This window comes from Tarenaya hassleriana, unplaced genomic scaffold (genome assembly GCF_000463585.1).
Source record: "Tarenaya hassleriana unplaced genomic scaffold, ASM46358v1 Cleome24, whole genome shotgun sequence".
Lineage (NCBI taxonomy): Eukaryota > Viridiplantae > Streptophyta > Magnoliopsida > Brassicales > Cleomaceae > Tarenaya > Tarenaya hassleriana.
Genome location: NW_010965696.1, coordinates 2,298,748 through 2,325,465, shown reverse-complemented (window position 1 = coordinate 2,325,465; position 26,718 = coordinate 2,298,748). Strand labels below are relative to the sequence as shown.

The following is a 26,718-nucleotide window of genomic DNA, read 5'->3' as shown; positions in this document are numbered from 1 at the left end:
TGCAGATCCAACCATAACATGAAAGATCAGATCACGTGATGCCATAAGATGTAAACAGAAAGGGTATGATTGTAATTTCATAAGGACAGGCAGAATTTATTAATCCGTACACGAGGGGGCAAAGACTCGTCAGTATTATTTTAATTTTCTATCATTAGAAAAACTAAAAAAATATCTAATTTCTAATATATTTTCGTGTTAATATTTGTATTTTAAAGAATTTGAATTTTCATATCTAGATTTTATTCCGAACGAGATCATGCTATAATAATTGATATTATGAACCGAAGAAATAAAGTAAGTTTGGATATTTTTTGTAGTTTTTAAATGTAAACACATATTTTTTTTTCGTTTTTTTACGTTGAAACACAAACTACGGGAAAAGGAAAAAAAAAGATCTGAAAAATCTCAGATTCTGGAAGAAAAAACAAAGGAAACAGGAATGAGAAGGGGGAATAAGGAAAATAAATCAAATTGGAATATTTTGGCAGAGATTTTCCTTTTGGATCTGTTCTAAACGAGAAGACTTCTGTTTGGGAAAAGAAAAAGTTACAAAAATCTCGGATTTTCACCGTCGTTTTTCGTCTCTGGTTTTCATCGTTTTCCAGAGGGAGGGAGAGAGAGGGGAAATCCGTTTCTGTATATGAGAGACACAATCTACCTGTGATTTTTTCCTTTTTGTTTGATCATTGTCTTCACCGTTTCTTCGCAAACTCACACGATTTGCCTGTGAATTTTTCGAAGAAAAAAGACAAAAAAAGTTTCTCTGTGGCTGTTTATGCGACCCATGTCACAAACTCAGCAGGATCAGAGCTCTACTGGGTCGAATCGATCTTCCGTGAAAATCCAAGGTAGCTTCCGATTCTGTCCACGGGAGATCCAAATGACCCGTTTTTGTTTCGGTAATGCGTTTGAAGATCATATGAATATGTTGATCACTGGTTCGGATTTGTTCATCTTTGCTCGTTGAAAATTCCAGAAACTTGGAGCTCAATGAACTTGTCCCATGTTAATCTTGTTTGATCAATTGTGTTCTTGTCGTGTCCCAACATGGATCTGTTTCCTTACAAAATAGGTTTTGCGCTCTTGTTAGCTTGTAAAACCCAGAATTTGATAGCTGATCACGATTCTGTAAAATGGGTTTATGCCAAAATTGTTTTGCGGCATCCGATTTCTGGTGGGTCGGTGCTGCTAATCATGTTTAGATACTGATTGATCATTTCGAACGGGCGATGTGTTCTTCAGATGCCTTTAGGCGGATAAAGTTAAATGAAGACGGTGATGCTCAATCCAGTCCGTATCCTGATCGGCCAGGTGAACGAGATTGTCCGTTCTATCTGAGGACAGGGCTGTGTGGTTATGGAAGCAACTGCCGTTACAATCACCCTCCTTTTGTTTCTCAGGTGAGAAGGCAGAATCTCGAATTGAGTTGCTTTGTTCTGGTTTTTGCTTTGGCTTACAGTTTTGTAACATCTTAATAGGCTATCTTTTATTACAAAGACGAACTCCCTGAGAGAGTTGGACAACCGGACTGTGAGGTGCGCTTCTTGAATCTTCTGTTTTTCGTGTTCATCTGAGGAAAATTTTGTGGCTTTTCCGGTCTAAATTTGTAATAGATTATGAATCTAGAATATGATGTTTCACACGATGGCTTCTAGTGATAACGTGACACTAGAATTTTGTTCAAGTTTGTAGCTTTACTTGAGAGGCAACAGCATTTTACATTTAAACTGAGGAATATGCATGTCTTGAGGATTGAGGCCTTCTTCTTCTTTCCTTTTTCCTCTGTCTTTCCTCTTCTGCTCGTTAGAGTCTTACTGAATTACCTGAGCTAGATACTGCTTGGTTAGTGTGATGTATCATATTGTTTTCTTCCCTTGAAAGTGTTTGCCAAGCTAGCTCTTTTTTTTTTTGGGTACTTGGTTGCAGTATTTTCTGAAGACAGGAACCTGTAAGTATGGCCCTACGTGTAAATATCATCATCCGAAGGACAGGAATGGCGCTGGACCTGTGTTGTTCAATGTTCTCGGTTTTCCTATTCGTCAGGTAATCTTTATCATCCAATGGCAGGCAGTCGGCTAGTTACAGTTACTATTATCATTCGGCTTTATTAGTTCAGCAAAACCTTTATTGAACATCATTTCCAGGGCGAAAAATCATGCACATATTACCTGCGGACTGGAACGTGCAAATTCGGAGTTGCTTGCAAATTCCATCATCCTCAGCCTGTTAATGAACCTTCAGCTGCATATGGGTTGTCTAGCTATTCTTCTGTAGGCTTGCCATATCTCGGCGGCGGGTTGACAATGGTGTCTTTGCCACCTGCAACTTATGGATCGGTTCTAAGTAGGCAAGCTCCTCAGGCCTATGTGCCTGTCATGGTTTCACCTTCTCAAGGCATTCTACCTCCTCAAGGCTGGGCCACTTACACTGTAAGTATAAAATTTCTTGCCCTGTGGTTGAAGTTGAAAGCCGCTTTCTTGTTTCTGTATTGTAAACTAGGCACAGATTCTGCTCTTAAACAAATTTGACTTACCCCTCAGAGATTCAATCCGACGTTTTCTTACCGTCGATTTCACTTTAACAAATAAATTTGTGCCTCATATCCAGGATGTATGTTCACTTTGGAAGAATGTTCGAGTTGGGTTGGTTTAGTTTATTCCGTAGTTGCTCTTTGATCAACATCTATCTACAAAATCACATTATATGATTCCTGGGTTAGCCAACGGGCACTGCAACGATCTCCAGGCTGGAACTTGCACATTATTTGTATTTGAGTTTGTAGTCATATTCATATTGAAAATGTTTCTATAGTTTCTCCATGTATGACAGATCAACTGGTTGATCTTTTCTCAAAGACTTAACCATGAAGTTTTTTTTTTTGTTGTGTTTTCGTTTTGGGGCAGGCTACATCTAACCCCATATACAATGTGAAAGATCAACCTGACTCGAGTTCCAGTGCATCTGTGCCAGTGGCTGTAACCTTGAACCAGAGTTTGCCTGAAAGACATGACCAACCAGAATGCCGTTTTTTTATGAGCAGCGGAACATGTAGATATGGAGATGACTGCAAATATAATCATCCCAAAGAAAGGATTTCACAATCACCACCAAATCTCTTAAACCCTGTTGTTCTCCCATCTAGACCTGTAAGTCTCTCATTCTCTCTCTCTCTCTCGTTTTTGTTCATCGCCCATAAGACTTTTATCTCAACTCAGTCTGATTCTCGGTTGAAAACTTGAAATAAGAAGAGCTCTAGGGAGAAAAAATCTTAGGCCAGAGGTTCATGTTAGGTTGAAGATCGGTTCACAACTGAATCGTTATTCAGTCCATAAATGTTTCATGAATAAAAATCATAATCTTTAGCTTTGCAGCATCTCTTGCAAGAGGGAACCTAATTTGAAATCACCTGATGGGCTTAATGGACGATTTCCTCGTGAATCTTTATCAGTAATAATTGCCATAGTTTTCATATTTGGCCTTAGTTTTTTCACCCATGATATCGTATCTTGGTCTTATATATTACTTTTAGCACCGATGATGATGATGGTGATGATGATGATGATGATGTGAAATTAAGAGTTTTTGTTGTTGTTGTTCTACTTGTTGTTTGAAGGGACAACCGGCATGTGCAAATTTCATGGCATACGGATCCTGCAAGTTTGGACCAAACTGCAAATTTGACCACTCTTTGCCGCCATACCCTTTCAACATGGCCTTGACCGTGCCTCCTCTACCCTATGCTTCCCCAGTTTCAACTCATATGAGTATCTCGCCTCAAACTCGTTCTGATTCACCGGCCCTGTCTGATGGCAAACCCACCGAGAAGAACCGGAACTCAGAGGCAGTTTCTAAACAGGTGGTCGACTCAGAAGCGCAGTTTTCGTCAGAAAAAACGTCTTGCTCAATGATCACCAGCGTCAAAAGCAGCAGCGTGGCCTGAAATCATTGAATCCCCTGCCCGGGTTTCTTGAAATGTGCAATGATCTCTCTGCCCTTTTTGTTGTTTTTGGAAGGAGGGATTGAAAAATGAAAACTTTCATCATCTTTTGGGACTTTTGGAGTTTTTTTTTCCCTTAGCTGACACGAATAGGAACTGGAAGAGAAAAGGGTGTTCTGTTGTTTTGATTTGTGTTAATAAATTTACATCGCCGGAAAGAGAGAATTCAGACATATTATATTACTATATGCTACGGATATTTTTGTCCTCTCCGAGAACACATTCTATGTTCGTGTCTCCTCTTTTGTGGTTTCCAAATGTAACGTCTCATCGCTCGCTTTATCGAATACGCATTCATGAAAGCTATGGACTAATATATATATATATATATATATATATATATATATGTGTGTGTGTGTGTGTGTGTGTATGTATATGCACGCATTCAAGGGGAATTCATGTTTGATCCTTCCTGTAGCCAAAATGAAAGTATATCGTTCCAGTGATTCCACGGTAAATAGACTTTCAAAATAAGCATTTTTAAGACAATCTGACAAAAAATGAACTGAACTCTCCATCTCGTCTCTTTGTTTTTAATGCCGACTGGTTGGTGATCGTCGTGCACAGGATCACTTTCTTGCGGCCCACGTAATGTTTTTTTTTTCCTCTTGCGAGAGAAGAGGGTGAAATAGTGGGAAGAGTACGTACGTTCAAGAAATTACTTTGCCGTGAGACCAGCTCAAGAGCTAAACTCTTCCCACCGTGAATAGTGAAAATCCCATTCCTTATGTAACCAAGCCTTAAAAATTACTCTCCTCCACGCTCGACCAAGAAAACATTGAAAAAAAAAATAGAGTAAATAACGAAAAACTGAAATTAAGATTAAAAATATATATATTTCGGGGACAATGGCGGCATTGGCGGTCTTTTCACGCTCCTCCTATACCTATGCGCCTTCTTCATCAAGGCCAATGCTGACGTCATAGGCGGTGGGGGCCACGCTCCCTGCGGCTGCGATTCCGGTCACCGTGACGATAACGAGCTGTGCTTGGAGGAGAACGAGGATGACGACGATGGCGTGGATGATGTGTACAAGGTGGTGAACGATATGAAGATCTATACTTGATCTATGATGATGATGATGATGATGATGAATGTGGGAGGATGTATGGATGCATATAAGGGGATCTCCCCCATCTCTGTTGGTTTGAGAGCCCATTTCCTGAACAAGAGGTCGTGGGTTCAACACCCAGAGTATGGACATTTCCCTTCCGGCCACTTTCGGGGTGCTTCACATCCCACACGTGTGGTGCCGGTTGTACGTGTGGGTCGGGATTAGTCTGGGCCCTTTGGGCCTGAGATTACCCGGTTATCAAAAAAAAAAATGTATGGATGCAGATGGTTGATTATCAATATAGTCTATTTCTTCGCTTCTTCTGTGTTTTTTTTCTTTTATAATGGGTGTTTGTCGTATGGGTTATTTCTTTAATTTAATCTTGAAAAATCCCATATACATACATACATACATACATACATCATGGAAGATCTATACTTGATCTATGGTGAAACTATCATGACATAATTCGGTAAACATTAACCAAAAGAACATTTTACAACACAGTTTCATCATACTACACAATACAAAACGTATTACAACGTTGAACGTGCTGGTAAAACCATATTATACACACTTCATCAAAAGGCTAACTCAGTTGAACGAGTCGGAACGAGTCCAAGTATGTAACATCGCTACAAACCGCGATTTCTGAGCTCGAGAAGATGATTTCAGCGTTCCGAAGAGAGAATCCGTGGATTATTGGCAAAGGAAAGCCCTTTTCGAGCCGTGTGTTCACGTACGGTACGAATACGGTTTGTATAACTGTCCATATGATTGGCTGCGAGATCGGAAAAGACAAGAGAGTAAAACGTGAATGTCTTTCATTGCACGAACCTTATCTTCCAGTTCTGCACTGTGAATTTTGTCTGAATCTGTACTGTACCTGGATGAGATGCAGGTGGAGATTTCCGATGTTACTCCACTTCAAGGACATGGCAAAGTCTTCTAATCTTACGCTTCCGCCGAGGTTATTACCCGTTACTTTTAGAGAACCCGACCCACTGACGACCTGTAACCGGAGAGAAGATTCCAGAAACTTACAAACACGAATCTGAAACAGTAGGCATATGTATGTATGTGTGCAGAGAAGCACATTTCATTATGAATGAATGAAGGGATGTATATATTTTGTTCACCGGCTTACCAAAGAGATGCATGCTACTGGAATGACTTGGTCTGTTTCCAAAACATCGATTACTAGGTCTGCATTTACAGTGGCCCCGACATTTTGCTCTGAGATCTTCAAGATTGGAGGAGAAGACAAGCTGATGTTCAGATTCATATCGTGATTTGGGTACTTCTTGTAGAGTTGTGGGATGATGAACCTCCACCGGGCAGTGTTTAAAAGAGACTGATCTGGTACTTTATCCACGATCCATTCCATAAAATCTGCCTGAATGTGGCGAACAAAGAAATCATCAACATGTAAGAAAAAACAAAAGTGGAAAATGATTAATATGTTTGGATCGATAAGAACATGGGCAAGCTGATAGGATCAAACGCATTCTATTTGACCCAGATGAAGCATGACTGGCAGCAAGAAAACACGACAGAAATGTGTAAAGTATTAAGAGACACGACATATGGGTTACGAGGAGAAATTACAACTTACATTATAGTACAAAGCTGATGCAGAGTTAAAGACAGCTTCATCCACCGAAATTCCAAGCATTTTAGAATCCTCTGGGCAGGGAAATGAAGATAAGGAATTTCTTTGGTAGAACTCCATGGCTTGAATGATTTCTCTCTTTGTGAACAAGCCATTGATCTCAAAAGTGACGGACGAATTGCTCAGTATAGGATCAGTAGTAAAAGTGACATTCAGTGCAGCTTTATCATCTACTGGAATTTCCTTTGGAAGGCTTTGTAGGAACGAATCAAGCTCTGTTACTCCTTCATTTAGTTTTTTGGTTATGGTACTTTCCACACCGGATCCTATCTGGTCTTTGAACGCATTAATCATCCTGAAACCAGAGAACAAAAATAAAAACAGACTTTAGAAAACCCCAACAGAGACGAGCCATGCAGTATGGAAAATAGAGAAATCGTACAGAGAAGTGCTTCATCCCCACAGAAATGAAATCTATTGCAAGAAAAATAATTTTAATCATTCGTTTTTAACAAAATCCATGAAAAACACAGCACCGAGACTCTAATTCCAGAGCTTTAACACAAACCAAACTTGACTAACGAAACCATTTCTTCTTTTAAAGCAGATATATTATGCTAATGCCTTTTCAACAGTGTGTGAGATGAGCCAAAGCTATTAAACCATTACAATTATGACCTTACTTCTAACATCCAGAACTCACGAGAAAGCTCGATTCAAATAGAATGGTTACATGATCCAGCCCATTGCTAAGCAAACATCAATACGAATTGCAATGAACCAAAAGCAGGAGTCAAAAGTATAATCTGGTATTTCTCGTAAAAGAAAACACAGACCACCAGAGAGAAGAAGCATATGACCTTAGATAAACTACAAGAGTAAAGAAGAGCAAAGCTTTTACCAAATGGAAAAGAGTTACCATAACTGGTATTTCATACCCCTGATAAAGCCAAGAGGCTCCTCCTTCTAACTTTATGGATATGTCTTTCACATAACATCCAGAATCCGATAGAGAAAGCTTTAGACTCCCTTCATCAGTCTGCAAGCCTAATGAAAGCCCAATTTCCATGCCTTCAACCTTACCGAGAATCAGCACTCATCAAACCTCCTTGGTAAAACAGACATGAAAATGAGCAAAGAAACAGACGAAAAGCAACAAAAAAAAATGGAAAATAATGTTGATAAGCACAACAGTCACCTCCCATTCTCACATGTACGCTGTTCCAATAACACTAACAAAGAACATAAAGCAAAAACAGAGTGACATCAGTTGTAAAGAGGCCAATCTATCGAAATGATATCTTGGGCATTTCAATATATTCTTTATGAAACTCGAAAACTAGGATTGCTTCTACTGGGAACGATTTTTCCAAGCCTGATGAGTAGCTCACACAGAGCCAAAGTGCAAATGAATGCACACACAGGAGTAGATGTACATAGATAAATTACTGTAGCAATTTGATGTTCATAGGAAACACCTCTGGCTACATTTCTGATCACAAATAAAACCTTCCCTCAGCAATAGATTGTATCTAAGCACAAAATTTGGCAATGCAATAGAACTAAGAACCAAACTTTGCTTCGGATTGTAGTAGAACAATCAATGGCAAGATCAACAGTTAAACCAAATCGACTAAGAAAATGTACTAACTGGTCAAACGACCGAGAAACGTTACCTGAACAGAGGCAAGCCCTTGATCCGAGATCTCCGCAGGAACAATCCAGGTGCTGTAAGAATAACGCCACTGCATACTCAAATTGCAGGTCGTCCCGGAGGCGACGATGACGACACCGGTCTCACCAGGCTTGACGTAAGACGACGCGACATCAAGCTCGTATATCGTGATGTTGGAGACGACAACATCGATTCCTCCGAGAAACGGGATTTTGATCGACTTCTCGATCCTGGGAATCTGAAGAGGGATCATTGACGCGATGAATTTGTCGACTAGCAGATTTTTGACGAAATCGAGGCCGTGTTGCGATACGAGAACGGATGTGAAGGAATTTCTCTGCGAATGCGAAGGGAGGATGAACAGACTTGGCACAAGGAGAACGAGAAAGCTCCACCTGATATCCATGGCGGAAATTCACCTTCTTTTCGTGTTTAATTTGAAGATTACGAAGTGAATTTGCAAAGGAAGGGCAAAAACGTTTTCTCAAGAACTAGATGAAGAGTTAGTGTCACGCAAGTAGACTCTTATAAAATGTCCAAAATAACCTTGTAATTTGGTTAGGGTTGTGAGAGTCCATCAAGCATTCTTCGGGACAATCAGCAAGCAATTAAGAATGTTGGGGTGACAACATAATAATAGAAAATTGAGGTTGTGTTGTTGTGGGCTTTTTTTACCCCTTTGGTGAAAGGATTCCTTCACTTATATTCATTTATTTCGACGTTTTGGCAAGGTGATCACGGAATAAATAAATCAATTTCAACCTAACAATGTATAATTGTAATCTAATAAAATTTGATATAAAAATTAAATGGTTTTTTTAAAATAAAAAATTAAATTCGAACCAAATAAAAAAAAAAACTAAAAAATAGAAAATTTTATTGGAAAAAATATTTTTATCAATAAAAAACAAACGGATTCCTTTCCAATATAGAAAACTTAGTTATACTAGGAGAGAACCGCGCTATGCGCGGTTTATTTTTTTTATTGTTAATATAAAATGTTTGTTCTTTTGTTATAAAAACGAAATAATAGAATTTGAATATAATCGAATCTAATAGAATCAAAATCCGAAAAAGCTGACGAATCGGGAAGTTTTTTGTTTTTATGTTTTTATTTAGTAAATAAAGTTTAGAAAAAATATATTTCAAAAGGGAATGAAGAAATGCAAGAAGGAATAATTTTTTGTTTTTTTTTTATGATTTTATTTAGTAAATAAAGGCCTTTTGAGCCCAACAGAAACAAATGGGTCCGAATCCAGGCTTTTTTCTTTTTTGGAGTGAAAAGGTGAGGGAAAAAAAATAAAGAATTAATTTACATATTACTAGTTTTTTACTCTCCTTCACGTTTATTTAACTTTGGTAATTAATAAACAAAAAAAAATCATATATTATCCACACACACACCCGTAATGATTAATAATTTTATAAATCAGATTTCAAGGGTTCGAATTTGGAAGCCTTTTTATAATTATATATGTATGATCATTTTGTTTATATTTCGATTAAATATCATATATATATATAAATATATAAATGTACATGTATTATATGAACTGGGGGCAGTCAATAATGACAAAGGGGATCGCATTCCTCACGTGTAGTGTTTCAACGAATGTAATTCCTATAGAATTTGTTCAAAGTTAGACAGAAACGCGAGCGTTTGAAATCGCCACTCACTTGGGGGCCTTATCTCTTTATTAATTATTCCTATTTATCTCTTACCGAAAATAAAACACGTGTTGTGTCCGTTTATTTCTTTTAAACGGATAACGTTTCGGATATTTATCCCTTCTTTGTTGTTCCAAACTCCTTTATTTTGGTATATATATATATGACCCCTTTTTGTTAGGATTACATCAACTCATCAGTGTCTTCTTGACATTTATAATAAACCCTAATTCCACGCAAATTTTAGTTTTGAGCTAAAAATTTAGTCTTTACTACTTTTCTGTATAGAAAAATAAGATTAAATAATACATAGTCTTTACAATACAGATACATATGTGTCGTTTGTGTCCATTGATACGTAACGTAAGCCTATACCCATATGCCATATGTATGGTACATATATATGAACCTTTAAACAACATTTCGAATAATATAGTAATCGTTTGTAGTGTTCATAGCAAGCCAAAAGCAGTTGATATTTTGGAATATAAATAATTGGTTCAAATAACTCCTCCGAAGTTTGATTCTTTTGTTTATTTTTCCCGATTTCTTTGCTTAGGAATCTATTCGAAACTCTACTTTTTAAAATGTATTTTTCCTATGAATCTGTCCGCACTACATTACTTTGTTGTATATACATATCCACGTATGTATGTATGTTAATGATATTTTTGCACTGATGTGGCACGATAAACTCCACATGGAATTTTCTACTTTAGCACCCAAAAATAAATTAAAAAGCAACCAAAAGAAAAAAAACAAATCATTGTCCGAAGCTGCACGTTTCTATATATATATATATATATATATAGTTAGTGTGTGTGTGGAGTTGTGCATGCCATACATATACGCAAGTGTTGCATCGGCACATGAAAACAACAAAATATGGTACTTAATTGGGCTAAAGATCTTGCTTTGGGAGCCGTATCAGTTGTTTCGTCGAAACTAGATTTCCGTCTCGACGGTCCGTTCCGTTCATATCTCTATATGTATATATATATATATATACACTTTTTGTGTGTATGTGTATAAATAATTATATGAATAATTTGATCGTATATTGACATGTTTCATATCTTTCTCGTTGAACGCAGAGATAATAGAATTCTTCGCAGAAGATCACAAATATGCTCACTTGATGAAAGTTGATGGACTCTCCACTCTATCAAAACACAATGCTGAAAGATGTGAATCTTCTATTTTCGACGAGTACGGTTATCAATGGTACGTTTACTCTCTCTCTCTATATATATATATATATATATATATGTATATATATGTGTGTATGTGTGTGTGTACATATTTAAAATTATAGAGAGTTTTTTTTAGTTAGTATGAAGTTTGGAATTACCAAATAGAAACAATAGGGTGTTCTATGTTTCTTCTCTTTTCGTGGACACGACATTTTTCTTTAAATACAAATTACCCTTTTATATATATATATAAAAAAGAAACCAATATAGTATTTCAAAACTCTCCATAATTTTTAATACATACATACATACATATATATATGTATATTGATGGTGGGGAATGACTAACGCAGGAAGTTGGTTTATTTCCAAAGAGGAAAAGGTTCAAATAAGAATGTATCCCTCTACGTTGAGATGGAAGACGCAGAATCTTTACCTGCTAATCGGTCCATACTTGTTGATCTCCATTTCTTCATAATTTCTCAGTCGGGACTTGCATGGCTACCACGTGACTGTAAGCTCTCATATATGCATCCACATTAAACATGTACGCGTATATATATAATATATACACACGTTCCAACATCATCACGTGACTGTAAGTTCTCATATATATATATATACACGTGTGTGTGTGTGTGTGTGTTTGATTCGTTAGATAATAATGCCTACTTCAATTCATCAAACTCTATGCGTGGAATCGCAAACTGGAAGTCGTTCGAGCTTCTTTCTATGGGGAAATTTCTAGTGAACGACAGCTTAGTCGTCGGTTTCGAGATCAAGAATATGAAACGCGGGAGTACACGTGGAGTTCCTCGACCTGTGGGCACAACCGAATGTCTCAGGCTCATCGAGAAGCCTCGCAACAACAAATTCACGTGGAAGATCACGAAATTCTCCACGTTCAAACAAACCACTCATCATTCCAATCCAGTCGTTGTCGGACAAAGGGAATGGTATATACGTATATATATATAATCCATGGAACCATGAACCAAAACCCGTTCAAAAGATCCGTTTTTTGTTTTTGGGTTGACGAAATTAAACCTACAATCCGGCAGGGTTATAACGATGTACCCGAATGGAGCGATGGATGGACATGGGAATTCACTATCCGTGTACTTGAAGCCGATTGGCTATATACAGGATGCTCCAATGGCCTCGACTTTAGGGAAAATCACTCTTCGAGCGTTGAACCAACTCGACGACGATGAAGATCTCGAATATCCTTTTGGTAAGTTACCTGTCTAACCTTTTTTTTTTCAAACGACAAAAATGGAAATTTAGGCCTTGACACTCGAAGTGTATGAATTCACATACGAAATATACATGTATATATATGCATAGACAACAAGAAAGAAGGAACCATTTGTATAACATCCTCTGACTTTTCCGCTTGCTGCAGTCCATTCGTTCGGTCCATCGAGTCTGGGATTCGGAGAAAGTCAGTTTCTGCCGTTCACGTCTCTCTACGATGAATCAAGTGGCTTTCTGGTGAACGACGTTATATATATCGGAGTCGAGTTCCACGTTATATCGGTCACCGAGGACCTCTGATGATATCAACAAACATATGCTATGTTATGTAATAAGGGTTTCTACTTTCCCCGAAACAATTTCGGGTGTTTCTAATTAGATCGTGTTTGACATGTAATAATACGCATCGTGGATGCCAAACTTTTATTTATCGTTTACTTTTATATGCTTTAGAATATATTTTTCTGTTTCAAAAGAAATGACGTTTTTAGATTTTTCATGCAAATTTTCCAAGTAGCTCTTTAAATATTGATTTAGTCCGATTTTGTTATATTAAAAATTGTTTTTTTCCCCTAAAGATTTTAATCACTGGTGATGATGTGATGCTAGAGAGAGAAACATTGCAAGGGCTTTCATGGTGGTGGAATCTAAAGGAACATTCACTAGTACGAATGTTAATTAGTACTCAAGTGATTAGGGATTAATCTGTTCATATAGTCAACACACTCTTTATTCATTGTTATTACATACACACAGACATAACATTACACACACCCAGCAAAGCATTATTCATTATCATCATTATAACTATACACACACACATATATATATATATATATAGAGAGAGAGAGAGAGAAGCTCGAGCTCTAAGAGATGGCTCGGCCGATCAGGTGGCTGCTGGGTGGAAGAGAGAGAGAGAGTTGACCGAACACGTAGTCTCAGATGAAGTCGCTAGCGTAGGTCATGGGTTCGGTGACGTATTCGGTGAACTCTCGGTCGAACAACTTGGGAGCGTACCCTTTGGCTCGGTGGCTCTCGAAGTAGCAGACGCTAATGGTCATGTCGGTGTCGAGGAATTTGCGTAGCCATTCCCCCGAAGACCTCATGTGTCTTTTCATGTCGTCGTTGTAGTCCACGTAGTAGAGTCCGAACCTCACTCTGTACCCTCTATCCCATTCGAAGTTGTCCATCAACGACCATACGAAGTACCCTTTCACTCTCACTTCATCGAATCTGTCGCCAAACACATATACGCATTTGTGTGTGTATACATATATATGTATATATGCTTGTCATGATATATCATTTGTATGATATGATTGTATAGATGACGTACCTGATGGCTTTTCCCATCATTAAGATGTGACTGTTGAGGAATTCTTTCCTCCCTTTGTCATTAAGGGCTTCTTCTAACGATTTCTGACCATCATCCATCTCGTCCAGCCCTATATATATATATATATACACACATTAGTTAATTAACAAAAAAAACAGCAAATCCATCCGCACACTCATACATACACCTATATATATATATATATATCATAATAAAAAAGGTACATACATACACCTAAATTTGGTCCCTTCAGTGTTTAAATATTTCTTTTTTTTATTAGTTTCAAATGAGATTTTTTTGCTTACCATTTTCCATTATATAAATCTCCGGATCGTTGTAATAGTCTTTGATGTGTTTTAAGACCCGTCTCAAACCCAAGGGATACACCACAATGCCCATTGAAGAAGCCTGCGCAGCATACAAATAGTTTATTATATATACATTATATATATATTTGTATATATACACGTATATACGTACCTTGAGATGTGGTGACTCCTTTTGCTCAGCTGCGAGAACCATGCAAGAGAAGATCAAAATCGATCACACAGACATTCATATATACGTATATATACATACACACACATATATATATATGGAATCGGTGTGGTAAAATTGAAAAGGAAAACGTACTTGTGAAGTTGGTGGCGAGATCTGCAGCGTAACTGAGCTTGGATATATTGACTTTGTCGTTAGCGGTGACGAAGAATGCTCCGTAGTAATTAAGCCCCACGAAATCCAAGTAGCATTTTTCTTTCAAGACCTTAGATTCTTCTGGGGTGAACTTTGGCAGTCTTTCTCCTACGTCTTCCTTCATCACCTCCGGATACTCTCCGCGCGTTAGAGGGTCAAGAAACCTGCCCCCACGTCATATCCATTTCCATGCAATAACCCATTTTTTACGTGAGAATATATATATATATATATATTATGTATATATAATTAGAAATGGAAAGGTGGAATTTCGGGGAATAATTCACCATCCGAGTTGGAAGTCGAGGGATCGTCTCGCCGACTTCTTATCATCTTCGGAATTGGGATCCTTGGGTTCATACCAATGGGAAACAAGCACTATGCCAATCTTCCCTCCTTCGCACTGTTCATAAACATTTCAAGAATCATTCAAAACCCTTAAAAGGATACATATATATATATCTTGTATATGTAAATATATCATTCTTGGATTGATGGTGTGATCATTGGCTAGTTAGATTATATGTTGAATATGTACTATAGTTAATGCTTTTAATATATAGCTCTCATCGAGAAGAATCATATTTATTCACTACACACACAAAAAAAAACCATGGAAGGTCGGACCAACCTTATCACATTTCCGGAACTCGTCGACAGCGGCGACATGAGCAAGAATCTGGTTGTGAGCAGTGATGTAAGCCTCGCGAGATGAATCTCCCGTCATGCACAGGTCGTTCTCCCACGGAGAGCATCGTCCCGGCGCTTTCTTGCCTTTCGAGTAGCCAGCGACGCTATACACCGACGGCTCGTTGAACGTCGCCCAGTTTTTCACCCTGTCTCCGAATCTTTGGAAACAGAATCTCGCGAAATCTCGAAAGTCTTTTCTGTAAGTAAAACATCCGTCATACTAAATGCGCTAAGTATACAATTAACCACTGTAAAATTTAGTACAAAAAGGTTTACTTACACAATGTCTTTGCTCAAGAACCCATTGTACTCCGTTTCAAGAGCCAGAGGAGATTCCCAGTGAAATAGTGTGATCGCGGGCTGGATTCCTGTTAGATTAATTACATCATTTTCAAGAGAATAAGTATATAACTTCCCCAAAATATTGACTGAATGAAACACGGACAAGTTTAAATGAGTGAAAATAGTTTCTAACCATTGTCCAAGAGTTCGTTTATAAGATCGTTGTAGAACTGAACCCCCTTCTCGTTCACACCATTACTCACTCGTCCATCTGGAGATTCGAAATATGAGTCACGACGACAACACTATCGTCTTAAACACCGGTTTCATGGGTTGAAGCATCCATATATATATACGCACACGTACAAGGAATTAGGATTTATGGACTTACAAGGTAAGACCCTGGTCCATGAGATTGAAAATCTGAACCCGTTCGTCCTCAGTTCCTTCATTAATTGGATATCTTCCTGCATGACATTAAGACATATGTTTTTTTTTTTAGAAATCGGTCCGGTTAGCACATTATCGCCGGCCGACTCTATGTTAATCTAATTGAACCACGACTATGACCTTGTAACGGTTAATGAAATCGACTCCCATGTCTCCATCAGAATTGTTTTGAACCTTGTCTGTAATACATTATTAAAAAAAAAAAAAAGCTATCAACTGATTATGTCACAAACAAAATTATCACATGTACATACAATTTTAGATGTACGTACATACTAAGATACATATGTGTGCATGTGTGTATACATACCTGCATACATGTGGGTAAACTGGTCCCATGTCGTCATGCCTCTTCCAGCGCCCTTTTTGGCACCTTCCACCTGAACACGAATCCATCGGACCAAGTCATAATATAATGAATCCGGGAAAAGATTCTGATGATACCCATGTAATAAAAAACAAAAACAAAAAGTGTATATATATATTATTCACCTGATAAGCTGAGACAGAAGTTCCAAAGATGAAATCATCAGGGAAATCGCTTCGCTTCACTTCAACCTCGTGAGGTCCGATGATGTCGCCTAGATCATCATCTTCCGTGTTATCGTCGTCGGGGAATTCATGCGGTCCGAGCACAATTCCTAGCTCCTCCTCGTCGAAATGGCGGTGGGGCCGAGCTCCGGTTAAGCTAAGAAAGCTCAGTAGGGCTAAGAGCCCTAATAGAAGAGAGAGAGTCGTAGATCTCTTCATTAGGGTTTTTCCTCAAGTGAAAATGGAGTTTGTTTGTAAGTGTTTTGTGTTTTTGTATGGTTTGTGATGAATGTTTAAGGGAGAGCCCTCGAGTATATATAGAGGGAGAAAAAGGTCGAAGCGTCGAGTGCACGTTGCATGGACAAGGCATTGTAATTTGGCTAAAGGGAGAAGTTATTATGTTGTATTAACTACAAGTTTTTACGTTAGCTTTCTCTGATAACGACATTAATTTGGATCTCTAAATTAATCTTTAAATGACAATTAAGTGATCCCAAACCAATGTATAATTACCCTATAGTACAACTTAATTATATATGAAAATTAAAGTCCTTGCAAAACAGACAATGCATAGATTCTAATTATGGCTAAACCCTAAAAAACCTTAACTTAAAACAAACAAAATCTAACTAAACCGGACCAAACCGGCCTCACAATATGCCCGCATTTCAGAGATGACAAAAAAACATATATATGGTTAAATACTTAAATTAATATCCATATTATCTTCTTAAAATAAAATATTCTACTGTATTCTCTCAATAATTAAACACATTTTAATTCAAATTAAATACTTTTAACTTAAAAATAGCGGTCCATGGTAAAAATTGGAAGTACCAAATCATATATATATATATATAAGTTAATTTTGTACTTCCATATATATATATATATATATTTATATCACAGCAATTTTTATTCGCTGAGCGACATTAAGTTTATTTTTCCTAAGTCCAATTTATTTCTTATGTATATATGTTTCTTTTTCCTTTGAATAATCTCTTTAATCATTCATTTTGTCCTTTTTTCATTAAGCACTTGTCATTATCCAGAAGCCCTTTAAATTAAAGATTATTCTAATTCTTTGCCCGCACCTTTAACTTATTTAACATTCCATTTTCTCGCTGACACGCATCCCTCGTTATCCCCCCGAGACGAAATATTCTATCTTTTAAAAAAAAATAGAAAAAAAATTCGCAAGTATAGTGACATTCGCATTACACTCGTCACTCTTTCAATACATTCTTTGCAATTTCTTAATGGAATTCGATATCTTTACGCAGCTTAATGGTTTTTATTTTGTAAAATTACTATTCCCTATGCGTTTACGAACGTTATTATATCAAAAATATCTTTATTTTGTTTATTTCAATACATACATTTTTCCAACCGTGATCATTTGACACATGTGATCCAAAATATAGTGTGATCACATTTTGATTTTATTTATTATAACGTTAAATTTATATTGATCTTACTAATTCATTATTGTATATCTTACTAATTATTTGATTAAAACATCATAAATTTAACGTTATGAACTCTATATTTTGGGTTACATGGATCACATGGTGACAATTGAAAAATGTATGTGTTGAAGTAGTAATAAAAAAGTAAGAATATTTTTTATGATGACCTTTAAGAAGTGTATCAATAATATTTATAAACACTAAAACTTAGTTTTTTTTTTCTTTCTGAAATAATTCAAGCTTCAAAAACATTAAGAGAGAAAAAGAAGGGTTTTTCTTTTTCGTTTTTTAATTTTTCAAAATATGCTAAAATAAGGGGTATAAATTTGGAATAGAAAAATACGTATTTGGGAAAAAAGGATTACGATAAGAAAAGGTTCACATCTTTCTTTATTCTTTTCTTGCGAACCGTACATTTCCCTTTTCCGAGTCTTCTGACACAATCTCAAGAAAAGTTTTTTTTAAATATCTGTTTTTTTATTTTTATAAATGGATATAATGATTCTCTTAAGCAAAATAGTCAATGTGTATAATATATATATACTTGGTAGTTGTAACTTGTAATATCCCTCTTAATCTATATGAATTGCGTTTAATGCGATTGATGTTTATATATTAATATACTCCCAGTTGATATCAAACGCTGCGTTTAGCGTTTTTCGTACTAAAATCCATGATAATTGTTTTTTCACCAATTCATCCGTTGTTGCTAACGCTAGCCGTTCTAAAATTTACCCTTGTCAAAGCAATGCAAAAGTGATTACGTGCATGGCACTCACGTAATCTTCCCATGCAAATCGCGTTCCGTACTCTTATCTATAATGTCTAGGGCTTTTTTTTAACGAGGCTACTTCACACACACAGAAGAATCTCGCAACACTCCTCCTCGGATCCATATAGCCGATCTGTAGCTAATATTTGTGAAAACTAGGGTAGATATTTCGGTTTTCGGTTCGATACGGTATTTTCGGTTTTATAAAAATTATACCAAAGTAGAACTAAATGTTAAACGATTCAGTTCGATTCGTTTTTAGTTTCGGTTCAATTTGAAACTATATCGTTAAATGAATATATCGAATAAGTACTAAACCATAATATAAAAATATTAGTGGATAATTTAACTTTTGGTTAGGTACTAATCGGATAATAGTATATTCTATTCTATAAAAAAATATATATACCAAATTAGAACAGAAGTTATGCGGTTTAGTTCGGTCCTAAATTAAATTCTTGAACCGTAGTGCCCAAATCCATGCAAGTGACATGAGATTGGAACATGAAAAAACGAACTTCATTCGTTCCCACATTCTGCCCTCTTGCAAGCAGATAATATTTATGTATATGTGTATATATATATATATGTATATATTGTGTATATTATATGTATAAACATATATATATATATATATTATATTTGTATATGCATATGACATTATAAGTTTATGTGTATGTATATGTGTGAGCATATTTTTATTTTTATTTTTTAATACTGCTCACGTGATAGTTATATGTCACTTATTTGGTTGTGTTCAAAATTCCGACAATCACGTCGTCATCGAATTTTGTCAAATGTCTAACGTGGTCATCGATTATGGAAAAATTTTGTAGTTGTAGAAGAAGTTGTATATTTATTTAGAATTTTAAAATATTTTATAAAAACTAACAGTGTTATTGACACTTCTCATTTTATATAAATAATGACACTTCTCATTTTATTATAAAAACTATACGTAGAGATCAATGTTTGTATTTTGAAAAAAAGAAAGAAAAAAATGTTTGAATTTTGGTTTAGGAATATAATATATGAGTATTATATTATATAAATAATGGTTGCTACAAAAATTATATATGAAATTAATTTAAATAAGAGATTCACGTTCACGTCGTCTGTAGCCTTCTTCGATTCCGCTTTCTTCTCGCTCCCTTTTCTCTCTCTCTCTCTCTCGCTCTGTGCGAATTCCTTTTTCTCTCTTTGTACGCGAAAGCGACCGCAGATCCTAATGCAGTTACTGAAATTTCGATGTTCTGGGAAGATTTTATGGCGATCGGGTTGATTCTTCCCGGTTTGATCAGAATCTGAGTTCTTGCTAAAGGTACATTATCGACCGATTGATATTCTGATTTTGGATTTTCCAGAAAACCTAGCTTCGGATTCACTTCTGGGATTTCATTTTCCTAACCTAATGATTTTGATTCATCGCTACGGTGAACTGCTGGATTCGTTAATGATATTTGACGGTCATTGTGTTTGTCTCCTGAAAAATTCGTGTGGATTCTGAACGAGGCAGTGAAAGTGTGGATTTGAGGTGGGTTTATGTAGATTTACGCCTGTTTTAGCTAGTGATAGAGTTTGGGATTTGGGTATATTGCTGATACTAGTATTTGTTGAAAGATCAAGTATATCTCTTTCGTATTTGTTCTCCGAAAAAAAAGTTCTGCCAAAAATTTGTCTTTGAGCTGCGCCCAGGTTGATCATTCGTGAATTGTTCTGATTTAAATTATGCAGGCCGCCTTATTGCTTGCTTGGATTCTGTTGTTTTTTTTTTTCCGTTTTTTTAACGCATTAATACGGTTGCTCCTGATGAAGTTTAAGTTTGAGCAGAAATACTTGTTAACTGTTAAGGTTTTTTGCTCTGTGTTTCTCCTTGTTGATCGAAATTATAGTTTGGTCTGCAAGTACTGTTGGATAGATTGGCTTTCAAGGTAATATGCTAAAATGTGCTCACTTGTTTCTGGATGCAACTAAGAGGCAGATGGCAAAAGAATAATGGAATTTTATCGGTCTGGTCTGTAGGATTGTTCAGTGACACAGGGTTAACATTTGTGGTTATTGTCTTGGTGCAGATAGAATCAGGTATTTCAATGTAATCTTGAAGTTCAATGTCGGGTTTCAAGAAATATTTAAAAGAGAGTAATCTGTTGTTTATCTGAAAGAGAATTTTTAGCAGTGTGCAGCTTATTGAATGTATTAGCTTTGTTTGATTTCATATGGGGCAAATCTTTATACTTGGGACCTGTGATGGGACCTGGTAGCATGATATACCTAAGTACATAACAAATTTTTTTAAATGTTTACGCAGCATTCTTATCGCTTACAGTTATTCAAAATTTCAAATATGTGGAAGTTCAAACCATTTGCTCAAAAAGAACCCGCGGGGCTAGAAGGCCGATATCTCGATGTTGGAAATCTTAAAATTCAAGTCAGGAACATCATTGCAGAAGGAGGTTTCTCCAGTGTCTACTTGGCTCAGGATGCAACACATGCATCAAAGCAGTATGCTTTGAAGCACATTATATGCAATGACGGAGAGTCACTAGAACTTGTGATGAAAGAGATCTCGGTAATGAAATCTCTGAAGGGACATCCAAATGTTGTCACGCTCTATTCACATGGTATCTTGGACATGGGGAGAAAAAAAGAAGCCCTTCTAGTGATGGAATTTTGCGGGAAATCTCTCGTCAGTGTACTGGAGAGCAGAGGTTCTGATTACTTTGAAGAGAAACGGGTTCTTTCGATTTTCAGAGATGTGTGCAATGCTGTCTTTGCTATGCATTGTCAATCGCCGCCTATTGCTCACAGGTATACTCAGTTAATGTCTTTAACCATCCTAAGATTTGGAATATTTTTTCCTCGTGCCCATAGAAGAAAGAAAAGATGGAACAATCTGAACATGGAAAATGAGTAAACTGGGTTCTAGTTCATATCTATTTTTTTTTATCATACTAAAACATCCTGATTTATATTAGTCACTGCTCATCACAAGCCCTTCCTAACCACATTTCAGCAAGCAACTAATAGAAGTCATTAACTGTTTTGCAATTTTCAAGGGACTTGAAGGCTGAGAACCTTCTGCTAAGTTCAGAAGGACAGTGGAAGTTGTGTGACTTTGGGAGCATTTCAACTAATCACAAGAGATTTGAAAGGGCCGAAGAAATGGGCATCGAAGAAGACAATATTAGGAAATACACAACGCCGTCATATAGAGCCCCCGAGGTTGTCTGTATTATATGCTGTTAGACCCTTTTTAAGTTTAGAATCATTGGTGGTAAAAGGCATTTGATAAATATCTAACTCCTTTTATTGCATTAGATGTGGGATTTATTTATGAGAGAGCTCATAAGTGAGAAGGTCGACATATGGGTACGTATCATACAAAATACTTCATTTTCTTTTTCTTTTACAAACAAATTTATAATACTGAATTTCGATGACTAAATTCCAGGCTCTTGGCTGTCTCCTCTTCAGAATATGCTATTTCAAGAATGCATTTGATGGAGAATCGAAGCTACAGATATTAAATGGGAACTATCGTATACCAGACATGCCTAAGTACACTTCATATGTCACTGATTTGATCAAAGACATGCTTCAAGCTTCACCAGATGAACGACCAGATATCACACAGGCAAGCTCTTTGCTTCAGCGTCAACTCCTCTTGATGAATTTTCGTTAGCTTTAGATCTGTCACAGGAAATGATTCAGGCAGTGTCTTTAACATCCTTTCTTCCCATCTTCAGGTTTGGTTTCGTGTCAATGAACAGTTGCCTGCTAATTTGCAGAAGTCATTACCTGATAGACCACCTGAGATGCAATCTACTGAAGTTCATGCCGGTATTATATCTTGAATCGCATATTTCTAGTAGCATTTAGTACTAGATCTTCTGAAAATTTTCTTTTTGCGATTTTAGCCAATATCAGAATCTGTTCAACAATTTTAATGGCTTCTCAAAGAAAGAAAAAATAAATCTTTTTTCTTTTGATCCATGTGAATCTTTCAGGGTCATCCAACTTTGCAAATAAATCTTCTCCTGTACCTCTGAGAAGTCCACCTCCACCAACTTCTTCTTCTGGAGAAACGGCTTGTGGAGGCCAGCTCGGTGCATTCTGGTCCACTCAACATGCGAAGAACTCACTTTCCATGGACGGGAAAATCATTCCTAAATCTGATGAACTGAATAGGTACAGTAACACATTGAAAACTGAAAGAGTTCGTGTGGAGAGTCATCATTTACACAAAAACCCGAGCCCTGTGAGAGAAGCACGTGCTGCACAAAGGAATTCACACCCTTCCAATTTAATCCCTGCAACCGACAGGCCGAAAGTGTCAAAAGATGATGCTTTCAACACTTTTGTAGCAGAATTCGATACCAAGAAGCTTGATAATGGCACTGGTAATGGTAAATCTGCCAAGGATGAGACATTGGAAGCTGAGATCGAGAGGCTCAAAGAACAGTTGAAACAAGCTAACACAGAAAAGGCTGAGATGACTGCCAAGTTCGAAAAGCTTTCTTGTATATGCAAAACTCAGAGACAAGAGTTACATGAGCTAAAGCAAAGGCTTGCTGCTAAAACTTCAGCATCTCCTAGCCGAGACAGTCCACAAATTCAAATTTCATCGGGAGCTCGTTCAACTCTTCCGGTTAGTCTTTGTCCTTCCCTCATGTGATCAGCATTGTCGTTCTTTTGTTGCCTCTTCTTGTCCATAGTATCCACAGCCATTGAACTTATTTAGTAAAGAAATTTTTTGCCTCTTGTCCATATCCACAGGAAGACAGATCAGATTGGGCGAGTGGGAACTCGGCCCCGAAGGCATGGAAAGCTTTCAGCGATGAACCCAAACCCGGGTTGCAGACTGCATCAAAGGGCAACAACATTAGTAATAATCAGTCTGTTATAACCAGAAACAGTCAGCCAAGCAAGACAGCAAGCCAAGGTTTCGATCCATGGGGTTTCGAGACAGATTCGTTCAGAGCCGCCACCACACTGTCTTCTTCTGCCTCTGCAATGCAAAGACCTCTCGGCTCGGATAACAACGCCCCTCAACCTGCTGGATGGGCAGGCTTCTAACTTTCATGCCATTGAGTTCCAATATGGTATTCTCTAATGACATAAACTTCTTTTTTGCCTCTTTTACCTTTCTTGAAGTAAAAAGTAATTGGAGATATCAACACTAAACCATCAAAGGTCTTGTCTTCTGTAGATGATCCCCTCTTTTTGGTGCCTCTGAATATTGCATATATGGTTTTGCAGAATGTCAAAGATCTTGGTTCAAGGTTATCGACTGGACATATCTTAATCATAAACCTAGTCAAGATCTGGGTACTGGTGTCAGAACCGATGAATTGTGTCTAAAGCCTGAAACTTTGACAGTTCTGCAAATCAAACCCACCACGAGAAGCTACAGCATTTCCGTAAAGTACAAGAAAGAAAAGTCTCGGAATTTCAGACAAGAAGAAACACCCACAAGGCAGATTTCCGGAAGTCATATTATCTCTGAAACCCACGACTTAAGTTCGAAGGATTTCGATATAGACAAGGCAGAAGACATAACTATAAATTTAAAGACAATATTGATATTCAGTTAAATTTTGTTGGGTGTAAAAAAAAAATATATATTCTTGGGAAAAAATCCGCTAAATCTTTTTCTTTGAGAAGTAACGGCGCCTCGTGGAAATTTGAATCTTTGCTTCGTGCTTCGTATCAATACAACGGAAATTATTCATTTGCTCTGTTTTCATTCTCCCTCTACTGTAACAGGTTTTCCGGTGACTTTTCCGGCTAAATCTGAAACAGCCACTGCCGCACAAGAGCCCTAGCTCCGCCGCTTCAGCACCACCACCACCCATTTCAACCACCTCAAAACCTCTACACACCGCCTTTCCCGATGAGGCGGCCGAGTTCAGTCCCCCGTTCGCCTCACCAAGACCCATCGGCTCTTTTTACCCGTTTTCTAATTCCGGTCGGGGGTTTCCGACCCGACCAGGAAGACCCAGTTCCTCTTCCGTGCGGGTGATCCGGGTGGGCACCCTCTTCGTCAGGTTTTCGATCATCGCCAATCTTGGTCGAATCATTTGGACCCGATGATGCGGTTCATGAGAGCTGCGCACGCCCAGATGCACCAGTTTCCTCATATCGGGTCGGAGGATCCTGTTGGGTCGGCTCCCTTGAGGCGAATTCCTCACTTCTTGCAGCCCATGGTGAGGTCTCTTCCATTATTCTCCAGAATTTCTTTTTTTGTTTTGGTCTTTTAAGGTTTGACGATGTAATTCCGTTCTTCTTCTAGTTACTTGTGTTCGTGCAACTCCTAGATGATATAAATTTGGTTTTAGGTTGCTCGAAATCGAAGAGATAGTCATTTTTGCTCGACATGTTTAATCTGTTGATGCTTAGGTTCTTGTTGAGTAGGGGAAGTGTTTATGGAAGCAATGTTCGAGGTATGATATTGCTAGATCATGGTTACATATGCACCTATATGCCTTTGCACTCCGGGTGAAGAATCAATCATCTTTGTTAATGTTGAATCCATTTTTTTCCGTACTTCTCATCAGGAAAGTTGATGTACTTCATGGATCCCTTGTTTCATTTAACCTCAAATTGTCACAAAAGCCTAAGCCTTTAATCAAACTTTTGAATGACTGTAGTTTTCTATCTTGTGTGATCCCTTCCCATTTGATTCTTTGTTAATTTGGCAGACTCGGGTTTGTACGGCGATTGAGATGGTCGTTTGCCACCAAGTTAATAAGATTACCCTTCTAAGATGGTCATTTGCCGCTTTTGCCAATTATCTTCCTGGAATTGTTTTGAAGGGAATATGTCTAGGCTTGTGGCTTTTCATGCGAAAGTCATGTTGTTAGTAATGCTAGAAATTTGTATTATTGTGGTCTCATCAGCTGGATGCTCCTTGGTTTGCTCATCTTTATTCTGGTTCCTATATGTGTGATTCCCGAGGCAAATAGTTATATTCAGTCCTTGGTTCTCTTTTTCTTAAATGAGGAAAGGGTTGCAACATATTTAGATTGAAATGAGTGCTTATACTGTTTTGTGATTGTATGCAATTCAGCACAAAACCTTTTGTTGAAAACTTTTCAAAGTCTGCTTCTTGCTCTTATTTCCCATTGCATCTTCTTTGTTTTGTGAATCTTTTATGATTAGGTTTCCCCGCCTCCATCTTCAATTCTTGACAATAGTGGCCATAAATATGCAAGGTAAAATCTTTGAATCTCCCTGATAATTGTTGGCTGTGGTCTTCTTTCTTATTGAGCATACCGAATTGCCTTTAGAAAATTAGTGATCTTGCTGTCTCTTTCCATGTTGTTAGATGCCGGGATGAAGCTTTTGTGCTTGTTAGAGGCAGAAAGGTAAGTGTTTCCGTTATCTTTTGGTTTTGTTTTAACAACTCGAATTGCTTACGCACTAGGAAACGAGATTGGTAATGTAGATTGTAATAACTTCTCTTTTGTTTTTACAGGTTAGGATAACAGATGGGGCTTCTCTATACTCGGTTTGTCGGTCGTGGTTGAGAAATGGAGTTAACGAAGGAATCCAGGTTTGCATCAATTATATGCTTTGAAATATGATGATGTAGAAAGTTGGTTTCACAAATGTCTCTTATGCTTAACATAAGGATTACTGGATTAAATACTTTTGTAATCTTCTGTCTCTTAAATCAACGGAAACATGAAAGTTTTCGTATTTTACGTGGTCTCTCTCTACCAAAATCCACACCCCTAAATCAAAATTGCACCTTTTGGTTTTCGACGAATTTGGCTGCAGCAAAGCAGTGATACATTTCAGCCTTTGCCAAAGCTATTACCTGTGGTTATGGTGGAGACAAGCCTGCCAAAGGATCCAAATGAAGAACCAAACGAGGAAGATGAGAAGGTTCTCTTTCTCTCTGCCTGGACCAAGAATCACTTTGAGATGCTCGTCTGATTTCTTTTCAAAATGTTATTGATGGAAACTGGTGCAAGTTTAAGCTGGTAAAGCAGTTTTGCTCACTTCTGATGTTTGAGTTATTTACTCTTTCC

The 26,718-nt window shown here is 37.4% G+C and overlaps 6 protein-coding genes across 9 annotated transcripts in view; 4 read left to right on the top strand and 2 right to left on the bottom strand.

Moving 5' to 3' along the window:
- The first annotated feature begins 373 nt into the window (after positions 1 to 373).
- LOC104816033 (zinc finger CCCH domain-containing protein 3-like) lies at positions 374 to 4,125 on the top strand. The gene is made up of 7 exons (XM_010544695.1): positions 374 to 851; positions 1,246 to 1,403; positions 1,482 to 1,538; positions 1,930 to 2,046; positions 2,148 to 2,432; positions 2,907 to 3,149; positions 3,617 to 4,125. The coding sequence occupies exons 1-7, from the start codon at positions 779 to 781 to the stop codon at positions 3,941 to 3,943; spliced, it is 1,260 nt and encodes a 419-aa protein (XP_010542997.1). The 5' UTR covers positions 374 to 778; the 3' UTR covers positions 3,944 to 4,125.
- A 1,373-nt stretch (positions 4,126 to 5,498) lies between these two features.
- On the bottom strand, positions 5,499 to 8,812 carry LOC104816032 (putative BPI/LBP family protein At1g04970). The gene is made up of 6 exons (XM_010544693.1): positions 8,343 to 8,812; positions 7,605 to 7,744; positions 6,670 to 7,021; positions 6,202 to 6,450; positions 5,941 to 6,066; positions 5,499 to 5,835 (listed from the first exon to the last, which is right to left on the bottom strand). The coding sequence occupies exons 1-6, from the start codon at positions 8,745 to 8,747 to the stop codon at positions 5,644 to 5,646; spliced, it is 1,464 nt and encodes a 487-aa protein (XP_010542995.1). The 5' UTR covers positions 8,748 to 8,812; the 3' UTR covers positions 5,499 to 5,643.
- Positions 8,813 to 10,830: 2,018 nt separating this feature from the next.
- Positions 10,831 to 12,904, top strand: LOC104816031. The gene is made up of 6 exons (XM_010544692.1): positions 10,831 to 10,973; positions 11,104 to 11,233; positions 11,556 to 11,716; positions 11,861 to 12,158; positions 12,264 to 12,436; positions 12,608 to 12,904. The coding sequence occupies exons 1-6, from the start codon at positions 10,895 to 10,897 to the stop codon at positions 12,757 to 12,759; spliced, it is 993 nt and encodes a 330-aa protein (XP_010542994.1). The 5' UTR covers positions 10,831 to 10,894; the 3' UTR covers positions 12,760 to 12,904.
- A 261-nt stretch (positions 12,905 to 13,165) lies between these two features.
- LOC104816030 (beta-glucosidase 33-like) lies at positions 13,166 to 16,722 on the bottom strand. The gene is made up of 13 exons (XM_010544691.2): positions 16,403 to 16,722; positions 16,221 to 16,290; positions 16,031 to 16,089; positions 15,852 to 15,927; positions 15,654 to 15,731; positions 15,459 to 15,546; positions 15,120 to 15,375; positions 14,776 to 14,891; positions 14,429 to 14,652; positions 14,276 to 14,304; positions 14,101 to 14,203; positions 13,796 to 13,904; positions 13,166 to 13,692 (listed from the first exon to the last, which is right to left on the bottom strand). The coding sequence occupies exons 1-13, from the start codon at positions 16,658 to 16,660 to the stop codon at positions 13,398 to 13,400; spliced, it is 1,761 nt and encodes a 586-aa protein (XP_010542993.1). The 5' UTR covers positions 16,661 to 16,722; the 3' UTR covers positions 13,166 to 13,397.
- Positions 16,723 to 19,809: 3,087 nt separating this feature from the next.
- LOC104816028 (AP2-associated protein kinase 1-like) lies at positions 19,810 to 24,413 on the top strand. Of its 4 annotated transcripts, none has more exons than XM_010544687.1 (9): positions 19,810 to 20,003; positions 21,009 to 21,490; positions 21,739 to 21,907; positions 22,001 to 22,051; positions 22,134 to 22,316; positions 22,429 to 22,522; positions 22,690 to 23,330; positions 23,459 to 23,784; positions 23,942 to 24,413. In XM_010544687.1, exons 2-8 carry the CDS (start codon positions 21,027 to 21,029, stop codon positions 23,756 to 23,758), a joined length of 1,902 nt encoding a protein of 633 aa, XP_010542989.1. In that variant the 5' UTR covers positions 19,810 to 20,003; positions 21,009 to 21,026; the 3' UTR covers positions 23,759 to 23,784; positions 23,942 to 24,413. The 4 variants fall into 4 exon arrangements, with proteins under 4 accessions (XP_010542989.1, XP_010542991.1, XP_010542987.1 ...); XM_010544689.1 differs by having other exon boundaries at positions 20,991 to 21,490; positions 21,739 to 21,904; XM_010544685.1 differs by having other exon boundaries at positions 20,991 to 21,490.
- A 99-nt stretch (positions 24,414 to 24,512) lies between these two features.
- Positions 24,513 to 26,718, top strand: part of LOC104816029 — a 3,233-nt gene continuing 1,027 nt past the window's right edge. Inside the window, exons 1-5 of the mRNA XM_010544690.2 lie at positions 24,513 to 24,888; positions 25,844 to 25,896; positions 26,010 to 26,049; positions 26,160 to 26,237; positions 26,465 to 26,572. Coding sequence (XP_010542992.1) covers positions 24,772 to 24,888; positions 25,844 to 25,896; positions 26,010 to 26,049; positions 26,160 to 26,237; positions 26,465 to 26,572 — 396 coding nt within the window. The 5' untranslated portion in view covers positions 24,513 to 24,771. The remainder of the gene's footprint in view (positions 24,889 to 25,843; positions 25,897 to 26,009; positions 26,050 to 26,159; positions 26,238 to 26,464; positions 26,573 to 26,718) is intronic.